This window comes from Wolffia australiana, chromosome 5 (genome assembly GCF_029677425.1).
Source record: "Wolffia australiana isolate 7733 chromosome 5, ASM2967742v1".
Lineage (NCBI taxonomy): Eukaryota > Viridiplantae > Streptophyta > Magnoliopsida > Alismatales > Araceae > Wolffia > Wolffia australiana.
In genome coordinates this window covers 3,802,402-3,823,378 of record NC_135839.1, presented here as the reverse complement: position 1 = coordinate 3,823,378, position 20,977 = coordinate 3,802,402, and the positions used below count along the sequence as shown (strand labels likewise).

General features: G+C 41.2%; 2 protein-coding genes across 2 annotated transcripts; both read right to left on the bottom strand.

Moving 5' to 3' along the window:
- Positions 1-2,879: 2,879 nt before the first annotated feature.
- On the bottom strand, positions 2,880-5,523 carry LOC144702967 (auxin efflux carrier component 3a-like). The gene is given in 7 exon segments (XM_078574998.1): positions 2,880-3,007; positions 3,084-3,160; positions 3,226-3,383; positions 3,998-4,083; positions 4,203-4,386; positions 4,822-5,385; positions 5,388-5,523. Coding segments are annotated over 7 exon segments (1,272 nt in total). The 3' UTR covers positions 2,880-2,940.
- A 6,757-nt stretch (positions 5,524-12,280) lies between these two features.
- On the bottom strand, positions 12,281-19,532 carry LOC144702905 (protein DETOXIFICATION 12-like). The gene is made up of 7 exons (XM_078574918.1): positions 19,193-19,532; positions 17,428-17,972; positions 16,205-16,291; positions 16,025-16,081; positions 15,045-15,283; positions 13,608-13,813; positions 12,281-12,515 (listed from the first exon to the last, which is right to left on the bottom strand). The coding sequence occupies exons 1-7, from the start codon at positions 19,415-19,417 to the stop codon at positions 12,477-12,479; spliced, it is 1,398 nt and encodes a 465-aa protein (XP_078431044.1). The 5' UTR covers positions 19,418-19,532; the 3' UTR covers positions 12,281-12,476.
- Between the last annotated feature and the right edge of the window lie 1,445 nt (positions 19,533-20,977).

Below are 20,977 nucleotides of genomic sequence, written 5' to 3'. Positions count from 1 at the left end.
CCCAAATGTTTTTCAAGAAAAGGACACTAGATTTGCTTTTGAATTTTACGGATCTTGCTTCAAAAATCAAACTTGTAAGTTTCTTCTTCACTGTTTGAACTTTTTCTTGAACGATTAAAAACGTCCAGGCATAGGCGGAATGTACATTCCCATGGAGATGATTTGAATAGTTATAAGCATTGAAATTGGAATTTCATTGAAGATGTGACTTCAAATTCTCTTTTGTACATTGATTTTCATCTCATCTCGCATCCTTGATCCCTAGTTTACAGTCGAATTTCATCTGTATTTTATTTTCCCCCAATATATTCCACTTTCTCTGACTATGTTAGCTTGTGTACTTCCTCTCTCTAGATCAAAAAAATGGTTGTTCGAAAATTCAATTTAACATTTAAAATACCTAAATCCAAGATTTCATCAAAAAATTCGTCCATCTTCAATGCCAATTTTAAAATCCCTTTCATGCTTAGTAATTCCCAATGTTAATACATAAAAACTTGTTTTGATCAATCATCTTGATTTGAAACTTTGCTGTCCGAATTAATCTGACAGGGGAATCAAAATTATCCTCTTAAGAGTGTTTTGACAGTAAGTATTAAGATTACTATAAATGTTACAGTTACTTTACAACATATTAAATATCAAACGCAATAAAGTAAATACAAAAAAAATTAAACATAATTAAGGCCTATTTAACACAATCTAGCCGTCCGATTCCACCCAAATTTTAAGGGTATGTTTTTCTTTTTATCCTCTTGGATCCATATTGTTGGATTTTTAATATAGGTGGAGAAGAAGGGAAAAACCAGCAAGGAAGCTCTCCCCAAAGTTTTTGGCCAGGAAGGACACAATATTTGCTTTTTTAATCGACAGATCTTGCTACAAAAAATCAAAGTTGTAAGTTTCTTCTTATTTATTTTAACTTTTTAAAATGATTTCAAAACGCCAAGGCATGGGCGGAATGTACATGCCCTTGGAAATGATTTGAATGGTGATTAGCATTGGAATTTAAATTTGATTTAAAAATCTTACATGAAATTCTTAGTTCTACATTGAATTTTATCTCGTCTTGCATCTTCGATCCCTAGATAGAGTCAAAATTTATCTGTAATTCATTTCCCCCCAATTATGTCCTCTTATTCTCTCTAGGTTAGCTCACTTACCTTCCATATGTAGATCTAAAAATTGATTGTTGGAAAATTCAATACCTAAATCCAAAATTTCATCCAAAATTTTGTCTATCTTCAAGCCCAATTTCAAAATCCCTTACTTGCTTGTTAATTCCCAATTTAATACATAAAAAGTTGTTTTGATAAATCATCTTGATTTGAATATCGGCATTCCGAATTACTCTGACACGAGAAACAAAATTATCCTCTCATGAGAATCCAAAGCAGGGTTCACAGGAGGTGTAAATGTAGCGAACAGCCAATAAAATTCTTTTTTGAGTAATCAATACTTTCACCAATCTATAATAACCAAAGCTAGGTAAGTTGACAAGAATAATAATAAATAAAAACAACCTTTTCACAGAGCGAACTGACCTTTCTTGCAAGAGAAAACAGAAATAACGTTCCCTTTGAGGGCTCTGGTTTTGAGTTTCGGGCGATGAAGGCAGCTCTGAAATTAAATGCAACTGAGTGAAGACAGGACATTTGGACACCACGTTAAGAAAGTTGATTTTTAAGAGCTTGTAGAACAATATTTCGAGGTGAAAATAGATGCCATCCATCCACTATTTCATATATTTAAAAGACAAAATTTGGACAAAGATCCCACCACAGACATCAGAGGCTACTCATAGGGATAGCGATAAAGACCTCTGTGGTAGGGGACGAGTGGTTCCCCATTAGAGGACCCACTATGGTACTAGAGGTAGAATATAATCAATCGTAGTCAAAATAACACTTTCTGTCCCGCATCTTTATCAGTACCATTAATCAAACGAGAGAACTCTTTTACATCCGTGAAATAACTCTAAAAATCCGCACCAAGGCCAGAGGGTGTGTGGGTAGACGCGGTAGTCGTAGAACATGGCACCGTTCATGACGCTGATCCAAATGAAATCGGAAACCCGTACAAGATAGCATATTTCTCTATTTATCATTCTATAAATCTTTGTCTCTCTGTCTTTATCACCGGCTCGGCCTGTCATTCTCTCTCTCTCTCTCTCTCTCTCTGTCCACGTATTTCTATCTTGCTGTCTCTCTCTCTCGCTCTGTCTATTTTTATCTAGCTATCTCTTTCACTCTCTCTGTCTTCGTCTCTGCCGGTCTATCTCCGTGTCTCTTTGCCACTATCTCTGTTTCTCCCTCTCTCAATATGTCTGTCTATGTCTTTGCCTTTTTATTTCTCTCTCTGTGCGGCTCCTTCTTTCTCTCTGTCTCTTTCGATGTTTCTCAGTGTCTCCTCTTCTCTTTCTCTCTCTCTTTGTTTGTCGTTCTATCGCACCCTCGCTTTTCCTCTCTTCTTTTCATTGATTAATTTTTGCCAACACGTGCTGTTTTTACCCAAACACGATAAACCCATGAATGATGCAATTCGACTTTCCTCTCAGACTAGTATACTCTTGATAACATTCGTCCAGAGGGAGAACCCGTTAGGCGTGGTGTTCTTATATGTCAATCATTAACTCTTAATGGTAGTAGGACCAAAACGGCAATTTTGACCCTCGTTCATAATTTTAAAGGCCGATTAATATTACACCTTTAGGCCATACCCTATATGGCACAAACCGATATTTTGCTGCAAGGAAATCTCCAACCAGGAATTATGTCTTCTTCTTCCTTTCCCTGACAATAAGAGAGAAAGGCAGAGAAAGAGGACAAAGGGAATTCCTTCTCAGCAACGGTTTTTTTTTGCTTGTTGACGTTGATATGGATGCTTTGACTATCGACTGATGGTGAGTTAATACTTAGTTCTACCTTAAGTACACCAATCTCAGAGGCCGAGAAGAATATAATATAAGAGAGTAACAGGCAGCGCAATTAGCATTCCAAAGATTACCCTGCATAATAAGAGACAGATAAAGTAAGGTTAAGCGGCCTTAAAATATTCTATTTTTGCTTTTTTCATCTTCTTACCCAGAGCTGAGTACTGAGGGGAGGACGTCATAATCCTTGGCGAAGACGAATGTGACGATTCCTTGTGGCAACGCCGCCTGAGGATGGTACTACTGTAAGAATTCGCACTTAGGAAAGGAATGGTAGCTTTCGTTATCACTACCTGTACGATTGCGATGCGCAGAAGGGTCCCTCTCAAGCCAAGAGCAAAAGACACAGCCGCCATCAACGCGGGTCCAGTGACGAACCTCATCGCCATCGAGAAGATGGCTGCGGATCTCCCACAGGCTACTATCTTAGGCTGCAGCGCCATGAACAGTCCTGTAGATCCCATGAAAGAAGTTATTGTAATAGAAAAACATTCAGCTTGTGTTTAGAAGGGAAGTAGGATCCCTTGCTTTGAACTATAGCCCTTACCAGAGTGGTAGGCTCTTGAATCTTAAGATAGTGCCAGATCTAGGTTTCAGGTGGTGTTGGACATGAGAATATGAGCTATATTTATTTTTGGTACAGTCGTTAGCGATTGTACGTAAAAGAAGTAACAAAGCTAGTCTGGTTTATTGTATACGTGCTATCAGATATAGCTTTTAGCACAGTTGTAGGATCAGAGCTAAGTGGCAGGTTTATTGGACACGAGAACAGTGCTGCCCTGGCAACACGCTATCGACTTTAACAACCTTGAATCTTATTGCAAAGTGAGAGGTATGTCGCAGGTTTGTTGGAGATGAGAAAAGAAGTAGAACCCTTTCAATGTGGGGCGCAAAAATCATAAGATAGTACCAGAGTCAGGCTGTACTTTGTTGGAGATAGGAAGACATCTATAGTCCTTAATTTGAGCTATAGCTTTGAGTAAAGTTGTAACCGCGTTAATTTGAAGAGTTAACAGGAAACAAAAAAAAAAGGTAGAACCAGTGAAGGAGAAGCTTCAAACCCGCCTAGGCTAAACATTGCCATTCCCAGTCCAGCATCGGAGAGGATGGAGATTGACTTCTCCACTATTCTGGGCATCCCAATATGCCACCTGCCCCAAATGAAGAAGATAGGGATCACAATCATCACAAAAATACCAAAAGCGATAGCTGAAGTTGTTCTGCTCCTCGTAGACATTTTCTTAACAGGGTTTTGATCGTGTAAACTTACCTGAACGAGATGAGAGACCAGACCAAGCCTAAAAGGCTGCAGTATGTGTTTGGGTTTCGAATGAGTTTCATCCACACCATGATCAGTATCGTCGTCCCCATTATCATCGCTGTTGGCATCTCCTGCCGGTTCCCCGCCGTCGCCGTCGGCGAGTTAGATCTCTCCTCCCCTCCTTCCGCTTCCGCTGCCAACAGAAGGGCCCGCAACCGTCAAAAGAAAGAACCAGAAACAAGGCAGCCATGAGGAGACAATGCTAATTCAGCACCCGTCAACGTTACTTCCCCTTGGACGGTAAGAGTAATTTACCCTAGTGAAGGTTGACTACTTGAAGGATGGTAAACGCTCTGATTGCGCTTAACGAGTACACGTCCTGGACCGATGAAAAACGGAAAGGACTGGAGCCCGACTCCACCCAAAAAAACAGTCATCCTTTTCATCCAACAACCCAGATAGGATCCGGTCTGAACAGGGGAATCGTTCAGTATCGAAGCCCTTTCAGCAAGAATCCAAAACACTTAACGATGTCCTAAATTAAAACGTCGTCGTCTACGTCGCACTCCAACTTCACAGGGAAGAACTATAGACCAAAGAATTAAAACGAAGGACGCAAAATAGGAACCTTTCGGGTGCGAGACGGTCAAGCGTGTCTCCGTGCCAGCGTCGTCGAGGACTGACGATTCGTCTGCGTTCCGCGCACACGTAGGAAGTTCTCTCGAGTTTTGCGGAGAGTTGGCGATGGACCATTCGTCTCCTGGCACAATCCTTCTTGCATAGCAGCCAGAGGACGTGGAAGGGTCGTTAGCGAGGGCGGATCTCACGTCAGCGTCGGGGTAACGGGCCCGAAGAAGAGCTCGAGCGGCCCTGTACTCGTAGAGGAAGAGAAGAAGCGTGTACCACACAACGCACTGTAGAACGACGATCTGAACCATGAGGCTGGCGGAGACGTCGCCGTACATGGCGGTGACCAAGGGGATTCCTACGACGAGCGTGTTGGGAAGGGTGGCGAGCGAGAAGGCGGAGATTGCCCAGTCAAGGGTCACGCCTCCGCGCGCGTAAAACATCGCCGCCGCGAAGAGAAGGATGATCGTTTGGACCGAGTCGGCGGCGATGAAGCGGAGATTCATCTTGTAAGGGTCGTTGGAGGCGATGAAGTGGAAGGAGAGTAGAGGCACGGCGAAGAGGCGACGAAGCGGTTTATTCCTGCGCACTGCTCCTGCGAGAAGATTGTCCACCATCGGACGGAGCCGTAGGCAAAGAACATTGCAACGTACAGCGGCACCACCGCTACTATTACGGTGTAACACTCAGCCCCGGTGATCATCGCGTCGTTGCAAAAGATCAAACGCGTAACAGGGAGGGAAGAAGGGGGAAGCGATGTTGTTTTTCGACTATTCGATTGCGAGGGATTAGTCTAAGGTACGTTCGGGTTGAGCCGGTTTATAGCGGTGTTCGAGACCCAGTTTACCCCCTGGAATATCGGTGATGGCCAATATTCAGAGTGAGCAAGAGAGAGAGAGAGGAATAAGATAGAGAAGATATGAAGAGAGAGAAAATGATACGGTGGGCAATGCGAGAGAGAGAGGAATAAGAGACAGAAAATATGAAGCGAGAGAGAGAAAACTATACGGTGGGCAATGAGACAGTGAGAGAGAGGAGATGAAGGGGGGAGTGACAGAGGTATAGATGGGAATAAGAAAGAGACAGAGATAGGAAATGGAGGGGAAAAAGATTGAGAGACGGAGAGACCATGACATGTGAGGGAATTGCGGCGAGAGAGACGCAGAGATAGAAAGAGAGCAGTATATGGGAGGATTGGTGGGAAGAGAGACAGAGCGATAGATAGAGAAAGAGCGAGAGACGTAAAAAACAGAGAGAAATGGCAATGAAAAAGAGAGTGGAGATGGAAACGGAACGAGAGACAGATGGAGGGGAATATATGATAGTGTTAAGGGTGGGAGGCAATTAGCGCCTCAGATGTCCCCTGACAAATATGTAATGATGTATTAAACAAATCAAGGTATGGTAAAGATATGTAGGGGTTACCTCAAAGACAGTCGACGGGTTTCCCCTTATTGAATACAACTGTGGTCGACAGAACCTCCTCTGTTCCTTAGGCAACCGATAACAGACTACATGCAAAAAGGTTGGGTATATTGAAGATCGTTTTTTTGAACCATGTAGAGGGTTAGTAAGGATTGATATTCTCGAGTCAGCCACAAAAAATGAGGAGCGTTTATTGATTAATTCTATTTTTCAAGTTCATTAGCATCCATGAATATACATTTAACCAATTATTCTGGGTCGCGTGACAACCAATGCTTCAGAGGTCCCCATACGAATATATTATAAGGTAATATACCAATTGGATATAAGATCCGGTGACACCACCCTTGGTTTATCTAGGCGTTACATGATAAGAAAGTTCACCCAGTTTCACGTACTGAATGCAATCCTAGTGGACCATTTATTCTCTCACACCCGAAATTAAAATACATCACAGCCAGGACAATTAATTTCTAGGATCATTTCCTATACCACCAAGTGGGTAAATGTGGATGGTTATGGTCTGATAAGCAACAAAGTTATGACATACATTATTGATTTCTTCAATTTTTTAAGACTGAAGCTGTCCCATTAATATATATTTCTGGGTAGCTCTAGAGGCAAATCCATAAAAGATAAGACTGCGAGGTTTATGTGGTGGGATATCACAAGTAGAGAACGCAATAAAATTTCTTCTTTTGAGAAACGGCTCACTTGTCTTAGAATATTAAGAATACAATATAAAACGCTTTCCATTGAAAAGACATCAGGATTAAGGGACTCCATTATATCTTGGCTGCAGATGCAGTCGACAGAGTTAATGGTCGAAGAAAACCAACATGGTTCATGCACTTCTCCTTTAACGGGGGACCACCAACGCTGTTATGTCTCTATCTCTTTTTCATCCTCGCTCTATCTTTGTCGCTCTCTCTACCTCCTGCTCTTTCACTCTGTCTACCTTCGTCTCTCTCTCCGATGCAAAACCGGATTGCAAAGGGAACGCGAGTCACGGTCGTTGTCGTCAAATGAGAGTCGTTTTCATCCTTGGGAAGGTGTAGATTAGTAAGAATCCCCCCTTACCATAGCAGTATGACCTGATGAAATCGTTGTGGGGTTTGACCGTGAGATATGGGTCCCACTCATTTTTTATTTCCCGCTCAGCACTCTACACTTCCTGCTTAAAGTTCCTTTGATAAGAGGAACAATGCTGAACATTATTTTATTGGAACAAGGGTTTTTGTTTCTGGTCTTATCCTTCCTTTTCCTTCTCCCTTGTTCTCTCCGACCTGGATCTGTGCTGCCAAGGAGTGGCAGCAGGGACTCTATCCAAGCATTTGGTATCAAAACCTGAAGTCTGGTCCAAGGAGGAACTAGGAGCATATCCATGTCACGAAAGGCTGGTGAATCTATCTCACAAACTGGTGGGATGTCTTCAGCAAAAGGTGAGTCTGCTGGAATCTCTGTCGTGATTCCCAGGTCTCGGGTCAAGACTGAACATGGTTTTCCCATTCACTCCAAGCAGAAATATTCTCAATGGCAAGTTCTGTTGGAGGCGGCTGCCTTATGGGAAGCTATTAAGACAAAGATGGTGACAAAGAAGAAGGATCAGCAAGCGCTGTTGGTTCTCTATGGCGCAGTATCTGATGAACTATTGGCTCATCTGGATAGCAAGCTGATAGCTAAGGAGACGTGGATGTCGTTGAAGATGAAGAACTTGGTAGCTGCTCATGTTCATAAGGCTGGAGTGGAAGCCGTCAAATGCAAAATTGAAATGCTGATCATGAGAGAAGATGACCTTTTACCTGACTTTGCAGGGAAGCTGTCCAAGGTTGTCACTCAGATAAGGATCATGGGAAATAAGTTATAAGAATGAGACATGGTGGCCAAGCTACTCCGAGCCACTCCGGTGAAGGTTGACTCCATTACATCCTCCATTGAGAAATTTGCGGAGATGTAGTAAACGACCAAAGACCTCAATATAAGTCAAAAATTAAATGTTGCAAGTGTGACAAATTTGGACATTATGCTTCTAAATAACGTAGCGACAAGAAAGAGGTGAACGTAGATTTAACCAACACCGAAGAGAAAGGTGAGTTAGCCTTGCTGATGAGTCTAACCAAGCCTATAGATCATGCATTAGTCTAAGGGATTGAGGGAGATCCTCTTATGCCAGATATGTGGTATCTCGACACGAGGGCTTGCAACCATATGGCAGACATGCAAAGTCCATTTTATCAGAGAGAAGAGGCTCACCTTGATAGTGTTTGCTCTGGCGACAAGTCGAAGGCGGAGGAGAAATGACACTGAGTAACGTTCTCTTTATCCCTAAATTACACTCTAACATTTTGAGTATTGGACAGCTTGATGAACAAGGCTTCAAGACTGTGATGGAGCGTGGTCATTTGATCATGTACAATCATGAGGGGAGACTATTGGCTCGTGTTAAGAAGACCAATTTTCGCTTATATCTGTTGAAGCTAAATACTGGTAGGAATTGCTTGGTTTAGGTTGGTGATTCTGTTCAAGTATGGCATGAGCGTTATGGGCATCTCAACCACCAAGCATTGAATTCGTTGGCTGATTGAGAGGTGATGGAAGGATTATCCTCTCTACCGTCTCCAGACTAATTATGTCAAAATTGCATAGCATGCAAGCATTTGGGGGCTCCATGTCCATCTTCATCAACATATATCGCCAAGACACCGCTTGAGTTGGTGCACATTGACTTATCTGGTCCAATTACTCCGTCGACATGGGGTGATGATTCTTATTTTATGTTGATTTTTGATGATTTTAGATTACTCACTTATGTTGACGTGATGAGGAAGAAGTCAGAAGCTCTTGGCACTATCACAAAGTTTGAGGAGATCGCATAAGCTGAAAAGAATGTGAAGCTCAAAGTTCTAAAGACTGATCAACGAGGAGAAGCCTACCCGCGGAACTATGGGGATAGGTAGTGAGCACTGTAGTGTACCTCATGAACTGCGCTCTGACTAGAAGCCCAAAACGAGCTACACTCTGCGAAGCTTGGACAGGGTCAAAGCCTAAGGTTGCATACCTTAGAGGTTTTGGCTGCCTAGCTCATGTGAATGTGCAAGTTGGATGACTTGAGCAAGTTGAATGTGAATTGGCACTTGAGCAAGTTGGATGACCGAAGCAATCTTATGGTCTTCATCGGTTATAAGATTGGGTTTAAAGCTTATCACTGCTATGGCCCTAATAGTGAAAAGGTGTATGTGAGCACAAACATCCTCTTTAAAGAAGATGTAAAGTGGGACTAGAATGTCCCTGAATTGATGAACAAGCAAGGTATCTCACACTCCCATGATTTTCCAATGTTAACTAACGATTGTGATAGTTAGGTGGATGAGTGCTAACCCAACGGAGGAAGCTGATGTTGCATCACCTCCGCATGAAGTGAGCCCTAAACCATGGGAAGGAGGTCCTCTTCTCACTACTGAAGAGAGCTCGCCTAGGGGGTTCAAATGTTTACGTTAAGTTTATGAAGATGCCGAGCAAGTTAACCTTCACCATGAAGAGTGCTTGGAGATAGAGGGGGAACCAGAAAATCTCCTAGAAGCATCTAAGGAGGAGTTTTGGAAAAGTGCCATGAAGGAGGAGATGGACCCCATTAAGAAGAACCAGACATGGGAGCTGTTGAATCCACCTAGAGGCTGCAAGTTGATCGGCCTTAAGTAGGTTTTCCAACGGAAGAAGAACTCACAAGGAGAACTGGTGAGACACAAAGCCAGACTAGAGGGGAAGGACTATGTCTAGAAGCTTGAAATTGACTTTGAGGAGGCATTTGCGCTAGTCGCAAGAATTGACACCATGTGTGTCTTGGTGGATCTATAAGTACAAGGAGGATAGGTGATGGTGGATATCGTCAGGGACGTCGTCCGGTCGGAATCGAGGATGATGGCTTGATACCTAGATAGAGGGTCGGAGGTCGACAGTGTCGTCGTCTAACGGATAAAACTCTAATTAGGTAATATGTAACTATAGTGGAAGTGAATGTGACTCATGTGTCGCACTTGTAGGGGCCGACTCCAGGGAGATGCCGAGCTCCATGCTCCATAGAGGTCACCCAAGAAGGCGACGGTGGCCTCTTGAACCTCGTCGGAGGGAACGACGATGTCTACGGGCCAAACATAATCAACAGTAGGGCTTGCACATAAAGGATGCACTCGTCCGTACTAGTACGACGCTCCAATTTCTCGTATTTAACTCTTTATTTTCCTCTCTCATCTACCTTGCCTGAGCGCAGTGGAATCAAGATGAAAGTATACTGCAAACGGTAATTTAACAAGTGGGGAAGAGATGACGTACCTTGTTGCCGTGCGACATGTCGTGCAGATTCTTCGTATATGGTAGTAGCTAGAAGCTGGTGACGATGGAGAGAAGCTGGAGAACGTCGGCGGCTCGACTAGCGTATTGACGCAGGAGTAATTGAGAAGGGAGAGGAGCGAGAGGCGATGATGGAGGTGTCAACTGATGGCGTGATGACCAAATGGCCGACAATGACTCCATTGACGATGGCTCAAAGGCAGGCGATTTGTCAGTCCGGGAGATCTCGGGTTGTTCTGACAGATTTAAGGGCGACTGCATCCCCCGCCCCCAAGTTTATCGCCAAACATTGGAAGAACAAGTTTTTCCAATTCTGTTATTAGCTCGTCTTCTTTGCTTTGTACGCAGGTGAAGCGAAGTGCCATGATTGGTCCACGCAGCACTATGGAGCATCAAGCGTTGTTTGTATGGAGATGCGTATGTGTGATTCGCATGTGTGGACTTCATGGTCACCCTTTTAGATCTGAAATGTAATTGGTCCACCCATGCCACATGTGGGTTTAACTCGCTGCGTCTCATGCAGCGCGCTAAGTCGCTTATGATTGGTATGTGCGCCTCTTTGTGTACTTTCTTTATACTTTAACAGTCCATTAGAGATTAAACTGGCCCAATAAGTGTCAGTTCCATAAAATAAAAATTTTATTTAAGAAAAAAAATGAAATCAAATGTAAACTAAATTATTAATGCATACAAATGCTCTATTAATTTCTTTTTATTATCAGGATAGGTCAATTAAAAAACATTTAAGTTATTGTAACATTCACTTTAAAAACATTAATAATGCGATAATTGACGTAATTATTTATCAAAAGTATTTTTTAAATTGAGAATTAAGAAAAATCTTATTTTAACCTACAATCATGATAATATGCATCCGAAATTAATAATTTAAAGTGTTAAAAGCCCACAAATATGATCAAATTAGTGATTTAATAGCTTATATTTGCATGTTATCACAGAGATTTGGTGACATCAAAGTTTCAGCTTCCTGGTTTGAAATTCTGACCCAAACCATCGTGACAAATCCTAGGCAGGAAATGACCTGAGGTATTGCACCTTACCCTGCATCTGGGATATCGAGAGAGTTGTTACATGCTCATGCCATATCTTGTCCACAAACTTTAATTGACAGCGAGAGAGAGACCCAGAAGTAAAATCATTGTTTTATTAACATTTTTAGACAATTTTAAGAAAACTGTTCAGTGTTTTAAAATTTCAATGTTAATAAAATATTTAAAATGTTTAAAATTTCTAAATTACTTAACGTTGATTTTTATACATTGGAATCAAGTTATATTTGGTTTTAATCATGATCCACCATATCTTCACCACAGGACACACAGCTAAGAGGTTTTGTTCAATCCTAATTTTCATTGTGGTTGCAATAAATTTATTAGAATGCAAATGTGCTTTACATGGGCTAACCCTATTAAGCAGTCATCAAATGTATGACTTTGTCTGATGATTTAACAAGTCGTTGCGTTGGCTTATTTTCAATGTGGAGCATCGAAGAAGTGGAATCAATTCAGAGATGACATGTGGTGCAGCAAGAGACGACACAGAAAAACAAGGGGGCTGTAGCCAAATCTCTCTCTCTCTCTCTCAAGCGTGCGTTCCCCATATTTCTTAAAGAAAAGGATTTTGATGGCCCATCCGATAAGTTTAATTTTTTTTTTGCTCCAAAAAAGTATAAAGAAGATATTCTGACAAATTTAAATCAAAATAGAAGTTGAGGATAAAGAAAGAGCAAGGTGGAGGGACCTTAAAACGAGTATAATAATACCTAAGCACAAGATTCATCCAAACCGGTCAAGATAATAGACATTGAATCCACCCTCCTTCTGAGAAAGAGAAAACCTTCTAGTCTCTCTCTCTCTACACATTTCAAAATTCACCAAAGACCCGTTTTCTCGCCTCATTTGCCTGGAGATGATATGGATGCATTGTGAGAGAAGACTAATATTAATGCAGAGGAAGAGGTGGAGAAAGCAAGAAATGAAGAGGTATTTATAAATAAAGAAATAAGGGAAAAATACGTTCATATACAAAATATGTATTTACACGACTCAGATTTACAAGAGGGAAAACATACATCGTGAGAAATAGATAGAGGGATGTGAGAAATGGACGCAGAGGGAAATATAGAGATAAAAGTTGAAAGATGTCTAAAGTGAGATAAAGATCGATTTATATCTATAAATTCATAGAAATACACAGGGATGTCGAGAGGAAAAAAAACTGGTTCATAGATTATTAAAGGTAGATTGAGGGTAGTGATGGAGCAAGCTGAAAATTAGATAGATATGGACTGAAAGAGTCAAAAGGGACGTATATATTCGTATTATATACATAATGAGCAAAGAAGAACATCGACAGAAAATCAAGAGAGATTGAGAGATATGTATAGATACCGGGAGAGGAAAAGCGATGGTGACAAAATTTTCTATCAGTCACGTGCGAACGGAACTACTTCCATGTAAAGATAGATTAGATTACAGCGATGAAGGCAGAATACAGTGGATGGATATACAGATAGCGATATATAAAAATAAGTAGACCGATAGACAGAGATTAGATTTACATAGATGAAGGTTGAATACCGTTGATGGATAAACAGATAGCGAGATACAAAAATAGATCGATCGAGAGACATAGCTTAAATTTACATAGATGAATGGTGAATACGGTGGATGGATAGACAGACATCGAGATACAGAAATAGATAGATCAATAGGCATAGAATAGATTTACATAGATGGCGGGCGAACACGGTGGATGGATACGCAGATAGCGAGATACAAAAATAGATAGATCGACAGACATAGATTAGATCACATAGATGAAGGCTGAATGCAGTGGATGGATAGACAGATAGCGAGATACAGAAATAGATAGATCAATAAACATAGAATAGATTTACATAGATGAAGGATGAATACGGTGGATGGATAGACAGATAACGAGATAATAAAATAGATAGATCAATAGAAATAAAGAGAGAGGCAGACAGAGAACCTGGCGCTGCCAATTGGTGAAGCCTGTGAGGAGGAAGAGGACCGAAGTCTGCATGGTCGACCCACAGAGGATGCCTATCCAAAGACCTCTTCCGCCGAAGCCAAGGTGAAACCCAAGAAACAGGGCGATAGGAATTCCGAACAGATAAAAGGAACCCAAGTTCACAGCGGCGCCGATGTGCTGCCACCCACAACCGCGCGCCACCCCTACAACCCAATTCCAGAAAATTAATCAACTCTTATTTTCAGAAATTACGATATCTTTTGTAGAAAAGACAGTCATTGTTTCAAAACCATTTCCTGATGAAACTTTGATGGATTTTGTTTGAGCATTTAGTAGCACCGGAAAAAAAGGAATAAAACTAGGAGAGAACGGAAACATCCGATAGCTCTCAGCATTATTTATATGTCGAGGATGTCAAGAAGACGAGAAAAGAGCGTAGAAGCTGGTAGAAGTTGATACATACATTTATACATACAATTAGATGTGCACGTCTAGAGAGAGTTGGTGCACAGAGAAACTGGGAAAGATGACACTAGAAATTATGTAACAGATGGCTACCCCTCAATAGGGGAAACATACTATCATGATACGTGAGCCTACCAACTGTGTTTAAAACTATAGCTGATAGCAAGGGAGCCACTTTTCCTCTTAAGCAGGATGTAATTCTCCAACAGATAGAGATAGAGAGCGATAGATAGCCACTGAGATGGAGAGAGAGAGAGAGAGAAATAAAGACAGAAGCAGAGATGGAAATGGAGAGAGAGACGGAGAGCAAAATAGACTTGGAGATGGAGATGCATGTGTATATTTCGAGAGAGTGAGAGAGAGAAAGAGACGAGAAGAGGGAGCCAAAATAAGATCAGTGGAGGAGCTGAATCAAATTATGGGTGGACATAGAGAGATGCATTCATATGTGCATAAATAAGTTTATAGTTGGGCTGCTAAATAAGCGTAGGGGTCGATGGATAGTTAGAGAGGGAAATTACGGAATATTACTGGAGCCCCTTTTCCTCTTAAGCAGGATGTTATTCTCCAACAGATAGAGATAGAGAGCGATAGAGAGAGATATAGAGAGAGAAAGATAAAGAGAAACAGAGATGGAAATGGAGAGGGAGACGGAGAGGAAAATAGACTAAGAGATAAAGATGGAGATTGAGAAGGCTCTCTATATATATATATATATATATATATATATATATATATATATATATATATAGAGAGAGAGAGAGAGAGAGAGAGAGAGAGAGAGAGAGAGAGAGAGAGAGAGAGAGAGAGAGAGAGAGAGATACATTCATATGTGCGTAAATAAGTGAATCAAATTATGGGTGATTCTAAAGAGATACATTCATATGTGCATAAGTAAGTTTATATGTGGGCTGCTAAATAAACGTAGGGGTCGATGGATAGTTAGAGAGGAAAATTAAAGAATATTACCGGAGATGACGCCCTGAAGAGCATCAGTGAGGATGGAGAGAGACACCAGAGGTGCCATCTTTGTTGAATAGCGCACAACTTCATCGACGTTGCTATAGGCGTAGCCCCAGCTTCTTCGCAAGCAGAAAAGGCCAAGGGTCAACGTAGTTCCCTCCACCGCCGCCACCAACAGTGCTACATAAACGGATGTTCGCGCCCCTCTTGGATTCCCCGCCCCAAGCTCGTTTGATACCCTCGTGCTGGATCAGCATTGTCATCATCATCATCATCATCATCATCATCATCATCATCATCATTCTTTCAATCATATTAATGATAATCATTGCCATCATCATCATCATCATTCTTTCAATCATATTGATGATAATCATTGGCATCATCATCATTATTCTTTCAATCATATTAATGATAATCATTACCGTCATCATCATTATTAATGTTAGTTATTGCAATACATTACATATATTTCTCTCCTTTCCTTTCACGTAGAAGCGCTGGAGTCGATATGATTACAGACGGAGGGGACAGGGAGACAGCTGGGAGTTCATAGTATCATAGTCATGATAGTTATTGCCCAGGTACGACGGGGATAGTATCATAGTCATGATAATTATTGCCATCATCTTCATAATTAGTTTTTTCCCTTTTCTAGTTTACTCTTATATTTACATGGATGATCACCATCACCACCATCAACGTTATGATCAACAAAATCCTCGTCCAGGTCATAAATCACGATAATCATCACTATCACCATTAGTTATTGTCAAAATTATTTTCACTCTTCATTTTTCTCCCCTACTTTACCCTTCTTCCCGTATGGATATTCATCGTCTGCATCATGGTCATGGTCATGATGATCACCACCATCATCACTCCTATCATGGTCATGATCATCTCCATTATCCGTACAAGTATCAATAGAAACCACCAGTAAAAAAAGAATACTTGAGAACATTTAAAATGAGTTCCTTTGTTACCTCACGGCTGCACCAATTCCGTAAGGGATGGCATACAACGTTGATATGGTGCTGAGGCTGTTCAATAGGAAAGAGAAAACAAGGGTATTAATCATTCGGAGTAATAAGGGTATTACTTCACGAGGAAAATTGATAATTTTTTATATTTTTTGAAATGACGAAAAAGTTGATAAAAACTACCATATTGAGAGCACCGAAGTCTCCAGCTGAGGATGAGGAAGAAGCCCGGACATAAGAATGAGCAGCTCAAAAGACCACCACTCAAGGCTGACACAGCGATAAAAACCAGAATACATATGATTGATGCATATGTTTAACGTCGTCCTCATCATAATGGCATAGGTAAAAAAGTAAGATAATTACAATTATGTAGCTCACGCTTAATTATAATAATCATCATTAAGGCACTAGTAATTACGAGTATATATATCATCATCATGTGGCACGAAAACAAAATCAGCGCAACAATAATCCTCATCAGCGGTATGTATAATGTTCAAGTTTATCATCGTCGTCACATGATGATACATCGAAAGAGTCAGGAAATTAATATCTTTCATGTTGATATTGTGATAACTACCGTCCTTAAAATCACCATAAGGGCACAGAAACAAGGCAATATTGACTGAGATCTTGACGCTTATCATTATCATAATCGTTATGTCACGTCAACATAATCACGGTAACAATAACCACGATAACCCTGCCTTGATATCTGCCATCATTATCATGACAATGAAGAAGTTGATCACCATCATCGTCATTATTAAAATCATAATGGCAGAGAAAGAAAGAGATACTAGTTATGATGTTTACGCTTATGATCATCATCATAACGAGACATCAGCAGAATCTGGGTTATAATGACCGTGATATCCATACCTTTTGATATCCCTCATCATCATTAAGGCACAGAATCAGAGAAATTATGATTAATATAACTGTATCTGCCATCATTATCATGACAATGAAGAAGCTGCTCACCATCATCCTCATTATTAAAATCATAATGGCAGAGAAAGAAAGAAATATGGGTTATAATGAGCGTGATATCCATGCCTTTTGATATCCCTCATCATCATCAAGGCACAGAATCAGGGAAATTCTGGTTAAGATAACGGTATCTGCCATAATTATCATGACATTAAATAAGCTGATCACCATCATCGTTATTATTAAAATCATAATGGCAGAGAAAGAAAGAAATAATAGTTATGATGTTTACGCTTATGATCATCATCATAACGAGACATCAGCAAAATCTGGGTTATAATGACCGTGATATCCGTCCTTTTGACATCCCTCATCATCATCAAGCCACAGAATCAGAGAAATAATGATTAATACGACGGTATTCATCATCATTATCATCGTTATCAACATCAAGGGCAAGAGGAAATCACCATATCATGAGGGCGGAAGGGAGCGCGAGGCGAAGAAACTCCCGCGTGTTATCGAGCGCTTCCCGGGTCAGTTTCGCGCGCGTCATCTCGCAAGCCGGCGAGAAATAAACGTACAATCCGAGAACGAACACGTTGATCCACGAAGCCACGCCGATCGCCATCGCCGCTCCAACATTCCCCAGCCTTGTCCCGAACACCAGAGCCCAGCAAAGAGGAACGTGAACGCAGAGACTTACCGCCGCGGCGACCTCCATGGGCAGAATCAAGCTCTGCGCCTGCAAGAACCTCATCAACGGCTGGCTGAAGGCGAAGGCCAGCAGAGAAGGGATCATCCAGTTAGCGTATCTTCCCGCCTCGTGGGCAATGCTCGGGTCCTGGCCAATCACGCAGAGGATCTTCTCTACCGAGGCCCAGAGCAGAGAGACGGGCAAGCAGACCATGAGAAGAGTGATAATGGCGGTGTGAGTGTGAGTGCCCAGTTTCCTGTACTGCTCCGCTCCAAAGGCCTGCCCGCAGAGCGTGTCCAGCCCGCTCGCCATGCCCATCTAAACATCCATTAAAAAAAAAACCCATCTCGTAAAACCCATGTCTGATGCGACGTACGTGGTCGTTTCCGAAGACGGGGACTTTTGTTTTAAAAAATTGAAGCTACAGCTGAGTAGACATAGTTGTTCTGTTTTTACCTGAGTAGGCATAGTTGTTCTGTTTTTTGTTCTGAACCAACAAACCAACAAAAAATTCGCACAAAAGAACCTCACAGAGCATTGTTCTTTGTTCTGTTTTTTTTTTTTTCAAAAACGAACAAGATTCGCACATTCTCACAAAACGAACAAAAGAACCGCATACAGGTCTGTGCGATGTTCTGTTCGAATTTGTTTTTGTTCTGTTCGGTAAACCAAAACAGAACGAACAATTCGCACAAATTTGCACAAAAGGACAGAACGACCATGTCGACTACTTCGTCTATTCCGAAAATGGGGACTTTTGTTTTGAAAAAATGAAGCTACTGCTGACACTTTAGATTTACATTTGAATATTACAGGGTTATTTATAGTCTCATTATCAGACCGTTCTTCACTGCAACCATTACTCGATATACCTTTGTCTCATTAATAAGTAGCGCCCTTTCTGTCAGCTAGACATGGTTGTTCTGTTCTATTCGTTTGAAACGAACAAAAAATTTGCACGAAAGAACCGCACAGGGCCTTGTTCTTTATTCTGTTTTTTTTTAAAATGATGCGAGGTACGTCGTAGACGTGGTTATTCTGTTCTTTTTGGTTTTCCGAACAGAACAAAAATGAATTCGAACAGAACATCGCACAAACCAACGTGCAGTTCTTTTGTTCGCTTTGTGCGAATTTTGTTCTAGTTTTGTGCGGATGTGCGAATTTTGTTCATTTTTGAAAAAAAAAGAACTGAAGAAAGAACAAGCCCCTGTGAGGTTCTTTTGTGCGAATTTTTTGTTGTTTCAAACGAACAGAACAGAACAACCATGTCTAGCTTACAGAAAGGGCGCTACTTATTAAGGAGACAAAGGTAAATAGAATAATGGTTGCCCTGAAAAACAGTCTGATAATGAGACTATAAATAACCCTGTAGTATTCCAATCCCCGTCTATCTCTCTTGCTCTCTATTGTTTCAGCCTAAATGGCTTGATGATTGAAGATCGTGAGATGCCCCTTCCTCTTCTTCTCTTCTCCAATTTCTTAACACTACTCTCTGTTCTTGGTCTTCAGGGAAGGGAGGAAGAGGACTGAGTAGATACCAGGAGGCTGAAGCCGGAGACGCTGGTGAAGGAGGTGGCTATGGCAGCGCCGGAGAGAGGAAGCTCGCCGAGATGTCCGACCATCATCATGGAGATCACCTGAAGAAAGAATTGAGATAGAGAGACGGCGACCATGGGAGCGGCCAGCCGGCCCAGCCGCCCGGCTTCTTCCAGCACGCCCGGGACGGGCGCCGGAGGCCGGGGGAGAAGAAGCCCTTTCTCCATCTCCCCCTTGTTTCTCGCTCCGGAAAGCCTATTTCATCTTCGACGGGATCGCAGGAAGAGAGGAGGAGGAGAATAACCCATCATCGTCCGTCCGATTGGAATCGACTCAGTCTGGTGTTTTTTTCTCGTTTGATCGGCTGTAAAACGACCGAAGATAGCCTTGTCTTTCCTGCTCGGTGCTTCTCTCCTGAATTGTCGTTTGCGAGAGGGACAAGATCGATGATTTTGGCCTTGGTGGCTGGTATCGTTTCTATCTTGTTTGGACGCTCAGAGAGAGCAAAACAATGACGGATGAGAATCGTGGGCGCACACTTCAAAGTGATTAAAAAACTGCGGAGACGGCAAAAAAATTATATTGTCTGCTGCGTGGGCTAAACTCTGACTCGATCTCATCTTAGAACGAAGAGTTAGCGTAGAAATTAGACTCTGGCATCTCCAGCCCAGGTGAAGCAGAAGATCCAGACCAGATGAAGTTGTGTCCGCGCGTCCCAAGAGTTCTTATCATCAGTGACTAATGATTTAAAAATACTGCATCCTGATTACGTTGTCTCACAGAAACAAAATGACCCAAGAAAAAAAAACATGGTTTTATCTTGTACTTAGTTCTTATGATCTTTGCCCTAAAAAACAAGCGTAGTAATATGCAAAATGGCCTAGTTAATCCCTTAACGAATTCAACCATTTATAGGAATTCTTTTCAAGGAATGAAATGATTTAATGTTGAAAGACAGCTAAAACAATTTCATATAATTAGTTTTATAAATATAATGAAAATAAAGTAGTGAACTTTTCGTGTTGCACTGTAGAACCAATAAAACTATTTGTTTTGTGGGTTTTCAGTTCATGCATAATCCACGAGTCATCTTTGATTAGTGGGGTATCTGACTAGCTTACATGCTGGCTAGCAAAGATATCTCAATAAAAACTCCAGTATTCCCTTCATGATTTTTGTCTCCTTCTTCAATATCCCAAATACTGTGATCCATCATCAAGGATCTCCTACATATTGGGATTCGTGGCCTTGACTGATTCAGATACAATCTAAATTGCATACTGGAAACTGAGTATAAGACAGATCTTAAAAATGATAATATAATCATATAGCATTTCCACATAATAAATCTTTAATTTCTTCATCCCTTGGATAAGTCTCTTTAAGCCATTCAATTGTTTGTCCTCTAGATGTGTCCACACAATCCTCAATGATATATCACCTTGTCGTTACACCAAACTATGCTTCCACAAATCCTGTTTCTTACACCAATTTGTAGTAGATCATGTGGAAGAAAGTAATTTTATGATCCATCAAGTTTTCTGGATATCCACATTGTTGATTTAACTGTAAGATATACAAAAACAAGAGATGTAATCTCCTGCTAATGCCAAGCTCCTTGATCTAGCATAAAATGATGATCTAGAGTGAGTCAGCTTGTGTTTACTTTGTCATCTTATTTTTAACATCCTCTATTCTTATCCATCCATCCACATGAGTCCATCCACACACATCTTGTTCATATGCATCATCCATAATAACTGAATTTACTCATCATCATTATCCAC

Bases quoted from the DNA above. Each gene is read 5' to 3' on its own strand.
- LOC144702905 (XM_078574918.1), bottom strand. From the start codon at position 19,417: ATGGAGAAAGGGCTTCTTCTCCCCCGGCCTCCGGCGCCCGTCCCGGGC. The intron at 17,973-19,192 runs GTATCTACTCAG...ATGGATGTTTAG, and splicing joins TCTCCGGCTTCAGCCTCCTG to ATGGGCATGGCGAGCGGGCT. The intron at 15,284-16,024 runs GTAACAAAGGAA...ATGCTGATCCAG, and splicing joins GGAATTGGTGCAGCCGTGAG to CACGAGGGTATCAAACGAGC.